The 15,090-nt window shown below is 31.5% G+C and overlaps 2 protein-coding genes across 2 annotated transcripts; both read left to right on the top strand.

Moving 5' to 3' along the window:
- The first annotated feature begins 360 nt into the window (after positions 1–360).
- LOC145806367 (uncharacterized) lies at positions 361–2,775 on the top strand. The gene is made up of 2 exons (XM_082903117.1): positions 361–1,023; positions 1,772–2,775. The coding sequence occupies exons 1-2, from the start codon at positions 457–459 to the stop codon at positions 2,519–2,521; spliced, it is 1,317 nt and encodes a 438-aa protein (XP_082759243.1). The 5' UTR covers positions 361–456; the 3' UTR covers positions 2,522–2,775.
- Positions 2,776–3,577: 802 nt separating this feature from the next.
- On the top strand, positions 3,578–4,514 carry LOC114265387 (17.3 kDa class II heat shock protein). Its single transcript, XM_028206213.2, has one exon. The coding sequence runs from the start codon at positions 3,792–3,794 to the stop codon at positions 4,284–4,286; it is 495 nt and encodes a 164-aa protein (XP_028062014.2). The 5' UTR covers positions 3,578–3,791; the 3' UTR covers positions 4,287–4,514.
- Positions 4,515–15,090: the final 10,576 nt, after the last annotated feature.

Below are 15,090 nucleotides of genomic sequence, written 5' to 3' on the forward strand. Positions count from 1 at the left end.
ACATCCCACCCCCTGAGGTTTATATTTCCATAACAAATTGCCCTCTGAAGTTTTTATTTTCATACAGATTCTCTCCTAATTTCTCTTAATTTGTCATGAAAATTTGACCCTCAGGGGGTAATTTATAATTTCTCAAACCTCAAGGGGGAATCTGTATTTTTACCAAGCCTTGAGGGGGTGTTTGTAATTTGCCCAAGTTAATAAATACTAAGATTTGTTTTTTTTTAAATCAAAAAATTAAAAATTTAGATTAAGAGATTGAAACTCCTACCAGACTTGAGTTAAAAATCCCTTTTTACATAATATATAGTATAGATAAACCTCCATCTTTTTTAGTACTTAAAAAAACTGTTAGTTCACACTGTTTAAAAGTCTTCATAAATAAGTCTTCATAAATACTTGGAATTTGGTACAAAAACATAGCATCGAGTTGAGCTGAGAGGAAAAAAAAGAGAGATGGAACAGAGGCTCTGCGAAGCAGCAATTGATGGAAATGTAGAACCATTGGATGAAATAATTGGAGCAGACAAGCTTATACTGGATAAAGTAGTGGTAGGATGCATCAATCCAAATCCATTCCATGTGGCTACTACACTTGGCCGCACACAGTTTGTGCAACACCTTCTGCATCTCAAACCAGAGCTTGTTCAAGTTTTAGATACGAGATACCGGTCTGCCCTTCACTTGGCAACCACTAAGGGCCACTTTGATATTGTGCAAGCTTTAGTAAGAGTAAGAGAGGGTCGTCAGATGTGCCTAGCTCGTGATCGAGACGGTAAAAATCCTCTTCATATCGCCGCCATGGAAGGCCATGGGGGAATCTTGGAAGTGTTGGTTGGGACCATTCCCCACGCAGCTCGAGTAAGGCTGGACTCAGGCGAGACCATTATACATTTATGTGTCAAGCACCAGCAGTTAAACACTTTGAGCCTCCTGCTACACAGGATTCCAGATCCAGAGTTTGCCAAGGATAATGATGGTAACACTATTTTACACGTAGCTGTTTCGGGTCAACAATTTGAGGTAAGTTTTTTTTCATTTCTATTTTCTCTCTCTGTTTACGCTGTGTTTGTGCGAGATTTTGGAATGAATTTGAAAATAATAATAATAATAATAATAGATAAAATAAGTAAAGTATATTTTTATTTTTAAAAAAATTAGATTTTTTTTTTTTTTTTAAATTTCTCAATCAACACACAGTATTAGAGGTTTATTAATTGCACAAAATCGACACCACTCTAATAAAAACCAACCATGTTCATACCCATATGTATGAAGGTTGATATAAATTTTTGAGTTCATATCTTAATTGCTCAAAATTTGAAGGTAATCGGTGGTTGGCCTCATTTATTTATTTTAATTATTTTGTTGACTCTGTCAACTTTTATTCATCCTGATCCATTGACACACCATGGAGGCGGTGTTTCTTGTTTATTACTTTTTGGGAAGTGTTAGGGTGTGTAACGCCTTTAAGGTTGTACCTCCTATATGTAGTTTAAGTTTCTATTGATCTTGCTTAATTACTTAAATATAATATACATCATTTTAAGATCCAGGATTACTTTTATAATATGTTAGCCTAACACATACAATCAATATTTTGACAACCTTCTTGCGTAGAACCCATATTCCTTCAAGTGGATTGCAAACACATTCTATAGTGAAACCAATCTACACATCAGTCATATGGGCCAAATAATCAACTGAATATTGCTTTAATCTCTTCCCAATTTCTTTTATGTAATGGTGAGAACAACTATAAATATTGCAGATTGTGAAACATGTGCTCCAGAATACCAAAATAGATGTAAATGCAACAAATGCTTATGGCCACACGGCAATGGACATTCTATTTCTAGCACAAAATGGAGCAGATTCGGAAGGCTTGCACGTTAACATTGAAGATTTCCTTCGAAACTCTAAGGCTAAAAGAGCCAAGGATCTCGTACAGGGTGAGTGGATATCAAAGAAAAGAGAAGCATTAATGATTGTGGCATCACTTATCGCAACAATGGCATTCCAAGCTGGGGTGAGCCCTCCGGGTGGTGTTCGACAGGACGATTCAGATGGACACAGAGCTGGGAAAGCTGTAATGACTCCAGTCTTATACCCATACTTCCTCCGTGCTAATACGATAGGGCTCGTCTCGTCTTTAAGCATAATCTTATTGCTTATTAGCGGATTGCCATTCAGGAAAAGGTTGTTTATGTTGGCTCTGGTAATGATCATGTGGTTGACGATCTCATCCATGGCATTTACTTATGCATTTTCTATTGTCGTGGTTACACCAGAGGAAGACAAAAAGCCACTTAATACCACAATTGTAGTTGCAGTCATAGTGTGGTGCAGTGTGATGGCACTTCTTCTGTTAGTGCACACAGTTCACTTGATAATAAAAATGCTCGGAGAGCGACGGTGTAGAAATAAAGCCATGGAAAGGATCTTCAACTTTGGCATACCACACAGTGGACAACCAAGAGCACGTCCAAATTTAGTTCAAGAAATCCAGCTCAACATTTGATCTTTCATGCTCTTGGTGCGGATTTCATTAAAAATAAAAATAGCCCTACTTGAATAAAGAGTTTCTATGCAAAATGTATTGACAAGGTTCTGTGTCCCAAGGCTTCAGTTTTGTATATGTAGGTGATGCAACAGTATTTATCATTGTATTGTATTTGTTTTTAAAACTACCATGCTATTGTTTGCTTGCAAATGCTAGTAAGAAAATTGGTCTCAGTCATTGTGACTCCATTCATGAAAAAGTTGGTGCATTGGTTGAGATATAATTTTTCCCCATATTATTTACTTGTTGCTACAATTCTAGTTTGGAGAAAAGAAAAGATGAACTAAATATGCAATGATTAAATTGATGTTATACTTAGGGAAGCTTACAAATCTCATGAATTGAGTCTATTCCCAAATTGACTTTGATAACTAATATTATAGCCAATATATATGTTTGATTTATTTGTTTCTTATTTCACTTACCTACAATAATAGATCCAATACATAATTTTCTTTTAATTCTTTTTAGGTATTGAATTGGATGAAAAAATTATAAATGTAACTCATTCATAAATAAAATTAAATTGATTTGTAATCATAGCCAAATAATTTAATTGTATTTGTTTTAAAATAAATAAATGGTAAACAGATCTGTTAATCATATTTGTCGTTTATATTTTAAAAATAAATATTATTGAATCATACTGCTATAATTACCTGATCAGTTTGAATTTTTTTTTTTTTTTTTTTTTTTTTTTTTGTATATGATTTGCACTGAGTTCTAAAATATCAACAATTTAAATGTCAAACTAGGATATGTGATAGACAACAAGTCCATAAGCCCATAATAAACTTATCTAGTTCACTAAACAAGCCCAACAGTCCTTTAAAAAAGGGTGAAACAAGGTATTGTCGCAGACAACGGGTCGAGACTGAGCCAGTCTAGTTTGTTGGTTAGATTGTTGGGCTGGGATGTTGTAAACCCATGGCCCAGACTAGGCCAGTCTAATCCACTAGAGAAGCCCAGCCCAGAACTTTAACAAAACCTTCTGGAACGTGTCCCATTACCTTCCTCATTTCTCCGGAAATTTCAGCTAAAAATTACAGAACTTTCCGGAACTTGTGCCCATTCCCTTCTCAGTCCCTCTAGAAACTTCAAATCCTTCACCTCCCTTCCCTAATATATATATATATATATATATCACACTCCATAATTCAACCAATCCAACGCAAGACACCAAGCAAAATTCGAAACAATTCCGATTCCGATTCCGATTCGTCAAAAAATGGATTTGAGGCTAGTAGGTTTGGACTCCCCAATCTTCCACACTCTCCAGCACATGATGGACGTCGCTGCCGCAGCCGAAGTCTCCGACGCAGCTGCCACCGACAAGTCCGTGAACGCACCGTCGCGCAACTACGTCCGCGATGCCAAGGCCATGGCGGCGACACCTGCGGACGTGAAGGAGTACCCGAACTCGTATGTGTTCATAATCGACATGCCTGGGCTGAAGTCAGGGGACATTAAGGTACAGGTGGAGGACGACAATGTGCTTGTGATCAGCGGAGAGAGGAAGCGAGAGGAGGAGAAAGAGGGGGTTAAGTATGTGAGGATGGAGAGGAGGGTTGGGAAGTTGATGAGGAAGTTTGTGTTGCCTGAGAATGCTAATACTGATGAGATCTCTGCTGTTTGTCAGGACGGTGTGCTGACTGTGATTGTAGAGAAGTTGCCTCCTCCTCAGCCCAAGAAGCCCAAGACAATCGAGGTCAAGATCGCTTGAGAATTCATCGCCTCTTATCCAATCTGCTACTGAATTTAATACCCCGAGTGTTTGTGTTTTTTTTTCTCTCCTTTTTCTATGTCATGCCCTTTGTGTGTTTTTTGGGATCAGCCCCAAGCTTTCTTTTCATATGCTGGTTGTTTATTATGCAGTAAAGCGGTAGTGGTGACTATGTTTTTGTTGATGATGGAATGTTGCTATTATCTATTATGAACGTGCCTTTTTATCTTTTGTGGATTTATTTTATTTTCACACACCAAAGCATCTCATTCCATGTCCTCTCTCAATATATATACCAATTAATTTCAAATTTTATTATTTTACTCAATGCACAACGAACTAGATAGAAAGCAAAACTCATATTGCCATTGAAAACAATAATTATGTATAAAACCCAGTTCTATAATCAGAACCAGCAAGAATGTATATATATGTATTATTATATGCAATAGGGGTCAAATTTGGATCTAAACCATCAAAATGCAAGAAAAACCCACATGTAATCCACTACCAATCATGCAATTAACGGTATTGTTGCCACCTTCACCTACTCCAACGACCTTGATCTTGGCCACGTCCATTGAAGTAATGAGCTACTACAAGTACAGTAATGCTTCGAGGGACTTCGACGACGAGCCTGGAAGGAGAAACATGTTCTTGCGACGAATAGAGAGAAGGTTTTGTGGTTAAACCCACTAAAAATTGAGGAGGAAGACGAAGAACACATTATTAACTCAGCTAGGTTTGTAAGTTGAAAGGTAGCCATTTGTGTCACTGTTTGGTTTCCAAGAAAATGAGGACAGAGAGAAGGAAAGAGAATTTGTTTTCTCTACTGAGAAAGTGAGAGAGAGAGAGAGAGAGAGATTGGGTAATCGGAGGTCTAGGGTTTTAGAATTTGACGGCTTTGAAAATTTTTCCGCAAAAACATTAAAAGGTCTCGGCGGTGGCTAGTGATTGGCAGAAGGTGGAGGTGGTAGCGGTAGAGTCAGCGGTGGCTCAAATCTGTTGAATATAGCTCCGAGTTCTGTTGTTGATGATGATGAAGAGATATGATTGTTGTTGTTGTTGATATATATGCTGAATCTCTGTTATTGAATATGTGTGTGTTGTTGTTTTTTTTTTTTATTTTGGTCGGGGAATTTTCGGGGTCGAGGAAACCCGATCCCTGTTAGGGGATAGGGGTGGGGGCGATGACAGACTCCCCATCGGGGATTGGGGCCGGGAACGGGGAAATTCCTACCATCGGGGATCGGGGACGAGGAGTGTGATACCCAGCCCCGCACCGACCCGACCTATTGCCATTCATCGGGACAACCGAGTTGTGTATGACTTAGAAGGATCACTGGGGAGTCCAACTCCTACCTATTTCTAAGATGAAATAGTGATGTCTGCAGTGTTTTAAATTAAGTAAAATTTTAATGATTCTTATATCTAGGTAAACCTAGTGGAGTATGGTAGGATATTCTTTATAAGAATCACCTATGTAAGTGTGAACTGGGCCAATTCCATAAGGTTTGTGAAGGACTACAAGTCTTTAGAGCACTCATAAAAGACCAGGTTGTTTCAGGGCCAAAATGAACATAATAGTGAGAACTAAACTATGTCTAGAGATATACTATGTGAGTTCTATTGTCTTAGTTTACACAAACGGCTGAACAGTTCAAGACATCATGTTTACTGGTTAACTAGTAAATCCGATAGTGTCCTACAAGGGAAGGTTCAAAGCCAAAAGTTACCTATCCTTTACAGAATATTTTCAATTTCTGTACTCTCTGTAATTAGATCATGTTGTTGCATTTTCTCTCTGTCAAATTACATTCATGTGGGGGATTGTTGGGAAAGATTGGTTTTATAAGGCTTATTTTGGGCCAACTTTGAGTCCAAAATTGAGTGGGTCCCAAACGTCTTTTGGAATGGGTTCGAAGAGATAACGTGTTTCTTGTCACGCGGTGAAGACGATTCATCAAAACCATTTATGAGTGAATGGGAACTTGACGTCATTTTCGGGTTCGTGGAATTGGACATTTAAAAGATTAAATATGGGTTTCCTTAAAATGGGTTGTCCTACATTGAAACTTTAAGAGAGCTTGTGTATGTATATAAGCTCTAGAGTACAACACTTGGGTTGGGCCCTAAAGGGCACCCCAAGTTTGTAGAAGGGAGGAGTTATGGACAAATGGAACCTTGGCCCAAAGCACTACATACGCGCGCGCACCGTCGCCACCTATCTGTCCGATCGGGGACGAGTCAGGTTGGTTCTAATATTAATTTTTTAGACAAAATTTATCTGAATTTTTCCTAAATTTCTTGTCGGAAAAATTAATTTAAATTTTGTAATTTGAATTTGAATTCAAATTATTGTCCAAAAGTTGTGTCTCTTCCTTTTATTCCATAACAGATTAAAATTGTTTCTTGTACCTAAACAAATTCAAACTGTTGAGCAGTTATATGTCCAAAAAACTGCTAGATCTGTTGCAGTTTGAATCCAGCACCTGTTCAATTCAATTTCACACTTGTTCAAGTTGATTTCATACATGTTCGGGCTATTTGTGTTGCCTATAAATTCAGATCATTCCAGCAGTGTTGACACATCCGAAAATTAGTCTGAAATTTTCTTTTTACTGTCCTCTTTTGTTCCTTTGCATTATTTATTCTTCATTTTAGTTTTAGAGAAAATTAAAAAGAGTATAGAACACAAGATTTCAGTTCGCCGGACAAATTTGTTTGGAGTGTTACAACAAATTTGTGAAGATCATTGTATCTTAGGAGATAGACGCCATTTAACCGTAAGCATCGTAGCGGGGTGAATCTGTCTTAAAAACAGAGTGTCATACACTCGACTTGATCTTTTATTTTTCTTTCGGTTTGATAAAATAATTTAAGTATGTTATTTATTTTACTTGTTTGATTTTTGTTTCAATTTATTTTTGTACACAGAAGATTGTTCCAACAGAGAAAACCATGGGCTTGTTGATAAAATCGTTGGCTTAGATTATCTCACTCTCTCATGTGGTTGAACTTATAAATAGGTCAAGAGAGATATAAAGAAAGTCATCAATCATCATCAACAACCATTCACAAGTCCTGAAGAATTATTTAAGAGTAGTTTAAATTAGTCATTTTAGGAATAGATCAAGTGATAGCTTTTTCCAACCCCATTTCTTTTCTTTCTGTCAATTGCTATATTTTTCATTTCTTTGTTTTTGTTTAAGTTCTTGTAACTAATAACAAGTGACAATTTAATCAAATAAATGCATATTCTGTTATGTTTCATTCCTTCTTAACTTAATTACCTCCAGGAAGCCATTAATTTGTTTAAGGCATAGAACTCAGTTACAAAGTCTGATATTTTATGTTTATTTAAAATCTGTTTAAGTCTGTCAATCAATCACTATCGATTGGGCTTAACTGAAATTTTTTGCTAACAATATCTTGAATTCTCAATTTTCATTCATTCACTCACACTTTGCATTATTTGACCAGAAAACCAAAGCTATAATCAAAGAGTGTGTTTATTTGAACGACCTGGATAAGGGAGGATTGTAATTCATCGAACTATTAGTCCTAGGATATATTATCCCCCAACTATTTGGTTGGATTGGATTTGTATCCTATATTTGCTTAGTTATGGAATTAGATGTCTGGATTGAACTATTCTATTAAATCCTATGCTTGTTTGGGATATTATAGATAATGATAAATGCTCAAAAGACTATTTTGTCATTTTGAATTGTTTACTAAATAATAGGAATATTAAATATGAGTTATAATTTTTATTTAATTTTTTTACTAGACCTTAAAAAATTAAATAAATAGAATATTAGTACAAATTATATAAATTTATTTTAATTTGTAGTTGAGAATTTTAAATTTTATTCTACTTTACTAAGCATAATTAATACCATATGATTATTAAAAGAAAATAAATCATTATTAAAATAAATAATTATTTATACTTAGTATAAATAATGTAATAAATAAATTTTATTTTTAAAAAGATATTAAATGTTGGAGGAACAAAATATAATTTTACTATCTAATCATATGGGATGAGTTATCCTAAAATTTATGTCCTACCTTCTAGGACTGAGTAAGAAATCCATATAATTCGTAATTCGATCCGGTTCGGTCCAATCCAATCCAATAGGTTTGGATTGATTTTTTGAATCCGTGGTTTGGTTCCGGATTGAAAATTTTAAAATCCGTAGGCCACGGATCAGTTCCGGATTGGAATCAATCCAAACCGTATACAAATAGTCTATATTTATACTATAGACCCTTCCACATAATATTATTTATTATTCTATATAAAAGCTAAACCCTTATTTCATGTTGTTGTTGTGCTGCTATACTTTTGTTTATTTGTTACTTCTGTTCATGAAGTTTTGTTGCTTTTGTTTCTTTAAAACCAGTTTTCTTATTGCTTTTGTTTGATACTATGATTATTTTTAATACAAAAGAGAACTTTACTTTGTATAATGTATATCCAGTTTTATTGATTTTGTTTGTTACTTTTGTTTGATGCTATGTTTATGTTTTTATGAAATTAAAATGTTCTATATTTTTTTTGTTATTTAATTATGTGAATCCGTGGTTCTAAACTAATTCAATTCTTCAAGTTGGTTCCACAATTTAAACGGATTAGATTAGTTCTACTTTTTCAGGAGCCGTAAATAACGAATTGGTCTTGATTTTATCCCAATCCAAATAAATCTGAACCATATTCACCCCTACTATCTCCATCAGATAAAACAATCTAATATATTTAGAACTAGCGGTAACCCGTGCTATGCACAGAAATCGGGAATGTATAAGTTAAATAATTTATTATACTCATTTTTGTATTATAAAATATAAAATTCTTATAAATTTAAAATATAATAGGGAGTTATAACTAACAAATATTTTGAATATGATAACTATCTAATACTTAAGTTCATACATTCATTTTTTCCATCAATTTGTCATTTGAAACATTGATTATAAAATTATCTTAGTCCAAGTAGGTCATTTAGCAGCATGAACTATATTTCTATCAAACATTATTCTAGCTTTAAAAACAAATAATGCAAAAGTGGATACCATTACAAATAATATAAAAATGTAAAAATGAATACTACTACAAATAATGTAAAAATGTTCAAAGGCCCCTTCAAAGAAAACAACAAAAAAAATGCCCCCACTACATATACATATAGGTATACAAAGAGAATAAAATTCATCAACACCCTAAAATCCTACAATTGCCTAACCAATTATAACGTTGTCGATGGTTGAATGTAACTCGAATCTTAAACGCAGAGTTTGAACAAAACTTTATACCCAATATGCAAACACTAAAATAACTCGATGGCATGTTAAAATATATAGCTAAAGTGTGAAGCATTTGAAAAATAAGATAAAAATGAATTTGAAGATAATTATTAGATTAGAGATTAAAATAAATTAAAAAAAGGATCATATGAAAAATATAATAAAAATAAAGTTGGAGATAATGATAGGATTGGGGATACAAAAAAAAATTAAAAAGGAAGAAATAAGAAATAAAGAAAAATGAAAATATTGGAGAAGAATAAGATAAATAAAAAATCAATAAAAAGAGATAAGGAGTCTTCGATAATAAAAAGATTTTAAAAGTTAAAAATTTAAAATAAAAACAATAGTAAGAGAAAAAAATATTTCTTATTGGAGAAAAATAAGGATGAAAAATTAAAAACATAACTTTGAGAGAGCAACATGTAAAAAATAGAATCTTAACTCTGCTTAAGAATTGAGTATAAAGACTTTAAAAATTTTAGAGAACACACTATATTTGCTTATATATATAGCATAGATATATACATAGGTAAAAAGATAGATATCAAATCTAATTTGAAAAGTAAAGATAAAAGTAAAATAAACATCCTACAAAAAAAAAATAGAGAAATGTGGGAATTCGGTTGTTGATAATCAAAATTTTAAAAAGATAAAATATTTATGAGAGATTACGTATGAGTAAAAGATAATTTAATTTTGTTTGTTATATCAAAATAAAGGCATATATATTTTATTGAATAGTAGCAAAATAAATTTAATTTTTTAATAAAGTTGTAATAGAATAAAATATATTTAATTTTTAAATTGCATGCTTGATGATGATTTTTTTAAAAAAAAAAAAAACAGAAAAAAAAAGCATTGATAGAAAATTTTAATATTGATGGTAGTCAATTGTTATCATTATAGCCTACAAAAAGAACTTTGGATAAAATCATGATAGACAATAAAAAATCAACACTTAGCATTAAATTTTGCAAAAATTAAAAAAAAAATTAAAATTCAAAATAAAGTATTGGAATTCCTCTAATCATATAATTAGACATTTTAGTTAATTTTAAAATTTAAATGTTAAATCTAGTAAGATTCTGCCATGTGGGTTAATTCAAAATTTAGATAATACACTCATAGATTTGAACCATTTTTTTTAATATTATTTAAAAAAATTCAAAAATTTAAATTAGGTATGTTTAGATAGAGTTTAAACATTTTAAAATTTTAAAATTAAATATTGTTAGATGTACCTATCACTTTAAGCCAAATATATTTTTTATTTTTAAAAATTTTAAAATTGAGAAATTGTGTTTAAGGTTTTGAAGCTGTTTTTTGTGTGTGTATTTAACTGGATGTATATTGGTTGTAGATGATTGAGAGAGCTTGAAGGAGCAAATGTGAGATTAACTTGATTTCGAGAGTTTACTCGAAACTATTAATGGGTGTGATGGTGTGATAGATATGAGATAAAATAAAAATAAATAAATTAAATTCAAGATTTGATGAGTTTCAAATTTGATTAAATTGAAGAACAAACGCAATTCATAATTTTTATTTTTTTTAAAAAAAAGCAAGCCCAAATCATGCAAAATGTAATAATGAAGATGATGAAAAGATGTGTAAATGAATTGAAAAATATTAGGAAAAAAATATACACACATAAAAGTAATAGACATTGGAAAAATACATATAAAATAGGAAATAATATTAGGATCATAAAAATAGAGAAAATGAAAAGATGTGTAGATGAATTGAAAAATATTAGAAAAAATATATATGCACACAAAGTAACAGACACTAAAAAAATACATATAAAGTAAAAAATAATATTATACTGACCTTGTAATGATTTTCACAGATCATCAAACTTGCAAAATATAACAATCGAGAAGATGAGATATTTTGAAAAAAGATAGGTAGATGAGAGAATGATTGAATGTAATAATGGAGAAGATGAAAAAATATGTAGATAAGCTGAAAAATATTGGCAATATATATATATATATATATGTATACATACAAAAGTAATAAATACTACAAAAATGCATATAAAATGAGAAATAATATTAGGAGCATAAAAATGGAGAATATGAAAAGATGTGTAGATGAATTGAAAAATATTAAGAAAGAGAAATATACACACACAAAGTAACAAACACTAAAAAAATACATATAAAATAAGAAATAATATTACACTGACCTTGTAATGATTTTTCCAAATCATCAAACTTGTAAACTGTAACAATGGAGAACATGAGTTATTCTGAGAAATAAAAGATAGATAGATGAGAAAATGATTGAATTTGATTGGAATAAATTGAATAGAAATGTGTGTGTGTGAAAGTTATAGGAGTTTCGAGTTTTTTTTATTTATTTATTTATTTATTAAATTGAGATTGAGAGTGAGATAGATATTATTGTAGGTGATGGATATGGATGAATATTTTATTATTTGGGAATAAATATTATTGTTGGTGATGGATATGGATGATGGATATGACTGATGGACATGGATGAATATTTTCATATTTTATATTTTATATAGGGAGAGAAAGAGTGAAAAGTCTTGAAGAGTAAAAAGAGAGGTAAAAGACAGTGCCATATAATATTTTTTTTCTTTCAAAATTATGAGAATTTAAAATTCAAATTTTAAAACTTTTTGACTTAACAACTACATTTGATTATATATATAATATGGATAGATTAATAGTCGAAATAAACTATTCGTCCAGTATAAATTTTTTGAATTAAACAATAATTATTTCATTGAATCCCATCCCATTCGCGAAACAAACATGTTCAAAGTCCCAACTGACAAGCACAAGAACTTGCATTGACAATAACAACAATAAATTTCTCTCTCTCTTTTTTTTTTTTTTTTAAATTCTCATAATTTCTTTTAGATCTCAATTATTAATGTTATAAATTCTACATACATATTAATAAGTGCCACATATACATTAATGGCCCCGTTTGGTAAAGTTGTAAGAAAATGATTATAGATTATAACTTAACAGATTATAACTTACAGCTGTGAGCATAAGCTGGTAACCTGTTTAGTGTAGCTGTAGAATTATAGATTTAAGTTGCAGAATAGTGTTTGGTAAATAAGCTGTAAAATAACTTTTTCTGTATAAATGACTTTTTTGCCCTTATATGATATAAAAATGATAATTTTGTAATTTTTTTTTCAATTTTAATTTAAAAAAATTATTTCATTAATAAAAGTTAATATAATTAGTATTAATTAGTATCAACTAATATAAAAATTGATACACTTGATAAAATGTAATTAATATCAAATAATATTAATATTATTTGATACTAATTATTATTATTTTTTAATATAATTCTTTTTAATACTAATTACAATTAAATTGTTATAATGTTAATATAATTCTTTTAATATTAATATAATTATTATAATGTTAATATAATTCTTTTGTTAATTTATTATTCTTTTTCATTACAATTAAATTGTGTAATTTATTTAATGGATATGAATTGCACAATTTATTTCAATATTAATAAATTATTTTTATTATTATTTTAATTAATTAACTTTTTTAATTTTTATTTCAATTTATTTTGTTTAATTTATTTTGTTCAATATTATTTTTATTATTTTGTTTTTAATTACTATTTTTGTTTAATTTATTTAATTTTTTTTTCCTTCTCTTCCTTCCGGGTGCCATCCATACGCCGCAACTCTAGCCGAGATCGACCCGTCGCCGGTGGTCTGCAACAGAGAAGAGAGAGACGAGATCGATTGAGATTGCAGATCAGATCGACAGAGAAAGACGAGATCGACCCGACCATGCGCAGAGAGAGAGAGAGTGAGATTGCAGATTAAGAGCAGATCGCGCGAGAGAGAGAGAGATAGAGAGAGAGCTTCTAGGGTTTCCTCTGGTTTCGAGAGCAGATTGCGCGAGAGCAGATCACGCGAGAGCAGATCGCGATGGGGAAGATCGAGATGACGATGGCGCTAGGGTTTCCTCGGACGGGGAAGATCGAGATGACGATGGCGTTAGGGTTTCCTCGGACGGGGAAGATTGAGATGACAATCGCGAGAGAGAGAGAGAGAAGAGAGGTCGCGACGATGGCCGGAAATCGCCTTCATCGAGAGAGAGAGAGAGAGAGAGAGAGAGAGAGTGAACAGTGTTTTCAGATGGGTATATATCATGGCATTTTCGTAAATAATGGAGATTAGGAGGGGCATTTCAGTCATTTTGCCCCTTCCAAAACAACTGTGTATAAGTTGAAAAAATAAGCACCCCAATAGCAACTTTCCATTTAAGCCGAAATTTGGCTTAAATTAAGCCATAATCTATCCTCATAAGTTGTGCCAAACATACCAATATAGCTTAATTTAAGCCAAAAGCTGATTTAAGTTGAAAATAAGTTTTACCAAACACCACCATTATGAGTACATTCTACAATTTTCTATCATTAAATTCTACCTGAACATATTTTTATTGAGTGAGGATATACAAACATAAATTTCATGTAAAATTTTCAAACACAGTGATATAGTTTAATGGTGATCTTTCACTTTAAAACAAAGCACTCATAAATATAATTTAATTTACAATAATATCACTATCACTATATTTTTATGAAATTTTTTTGTATAAATTTTTATATATAAATATAATTTTTCTTTTTTATTTCCATCATCATTTTTCTTTTTCGTCTATTCACCTACATTTATTACAGTATTACCAAACGCCGTCATTCGCATTTATTATAGTATTACTGAATTTTTGTATTTTTTTTTGGATTTGGTGAATTTAAAAAAAATCACAAAATATTATACTTCTGAAGTAAATCTAGATTAGGTGCATCTAAAAATCAAAAAAATTGCTTAAAATATTAAAAAAAATTTAGTAAAAATAAAAAAACATGAAAAATAAAGAAATTTAGGTTTTTGTATGAGTTAAGCTAAAGAAGATGATTGTTATTTTTTTTAAAAAGACATGAACAAAGTATCAATATTGTTTTATTATTTTATTTGTATAAAAACTAAAAGACAAATATATCATTTTAATCTGATAGGAGATAAATGTAATTTTTTAAACGTGAAAAGAATCTATATTAAATAGAAACATTAGGTATTAGTGTAATTACCCAAAAATTAGAGGTAAAGATAGAAATGGCAACGGGCCGGGGGGGCCGGGGATTGCCCCCCGTCCTCGATCCTCGAAGATTACAAAATTCCCACCCCCGCCCTCGATCCCCAGCGGGGGAGCCCATCACCCTCCCGTCCTCGTTCCCTAACGGAGATCGAGTTTCCATGACCCCGAAATATCCCTGAGTTTTTTTTTTTTTTTTTTTTTTTTTTTTCCGAATTTTGTTCAACAAACTACTGACTAATCAATATATATCACAAATCAACATACCAATTTTGTTCAATATATAACAGATCTAACAGATCAATATATATCAGATCCAATTAACACAGATTAAATATAATTAACACATTGAAAAAAATTAATCT

Source organism: Camellia sinensis, chromosome 13 (genome assembly GCF_055761805.1).
Source record: "Camellia sinensis isolate YWXY chromosome 13, ASM5576180v1, whole genome shotgun sequence".
NCBI lineage: Eukaryota > Viridiplantae > Streptophyta > Magnoliopsida > Ericales > Theaceae > Camellia > Camellia sinensis.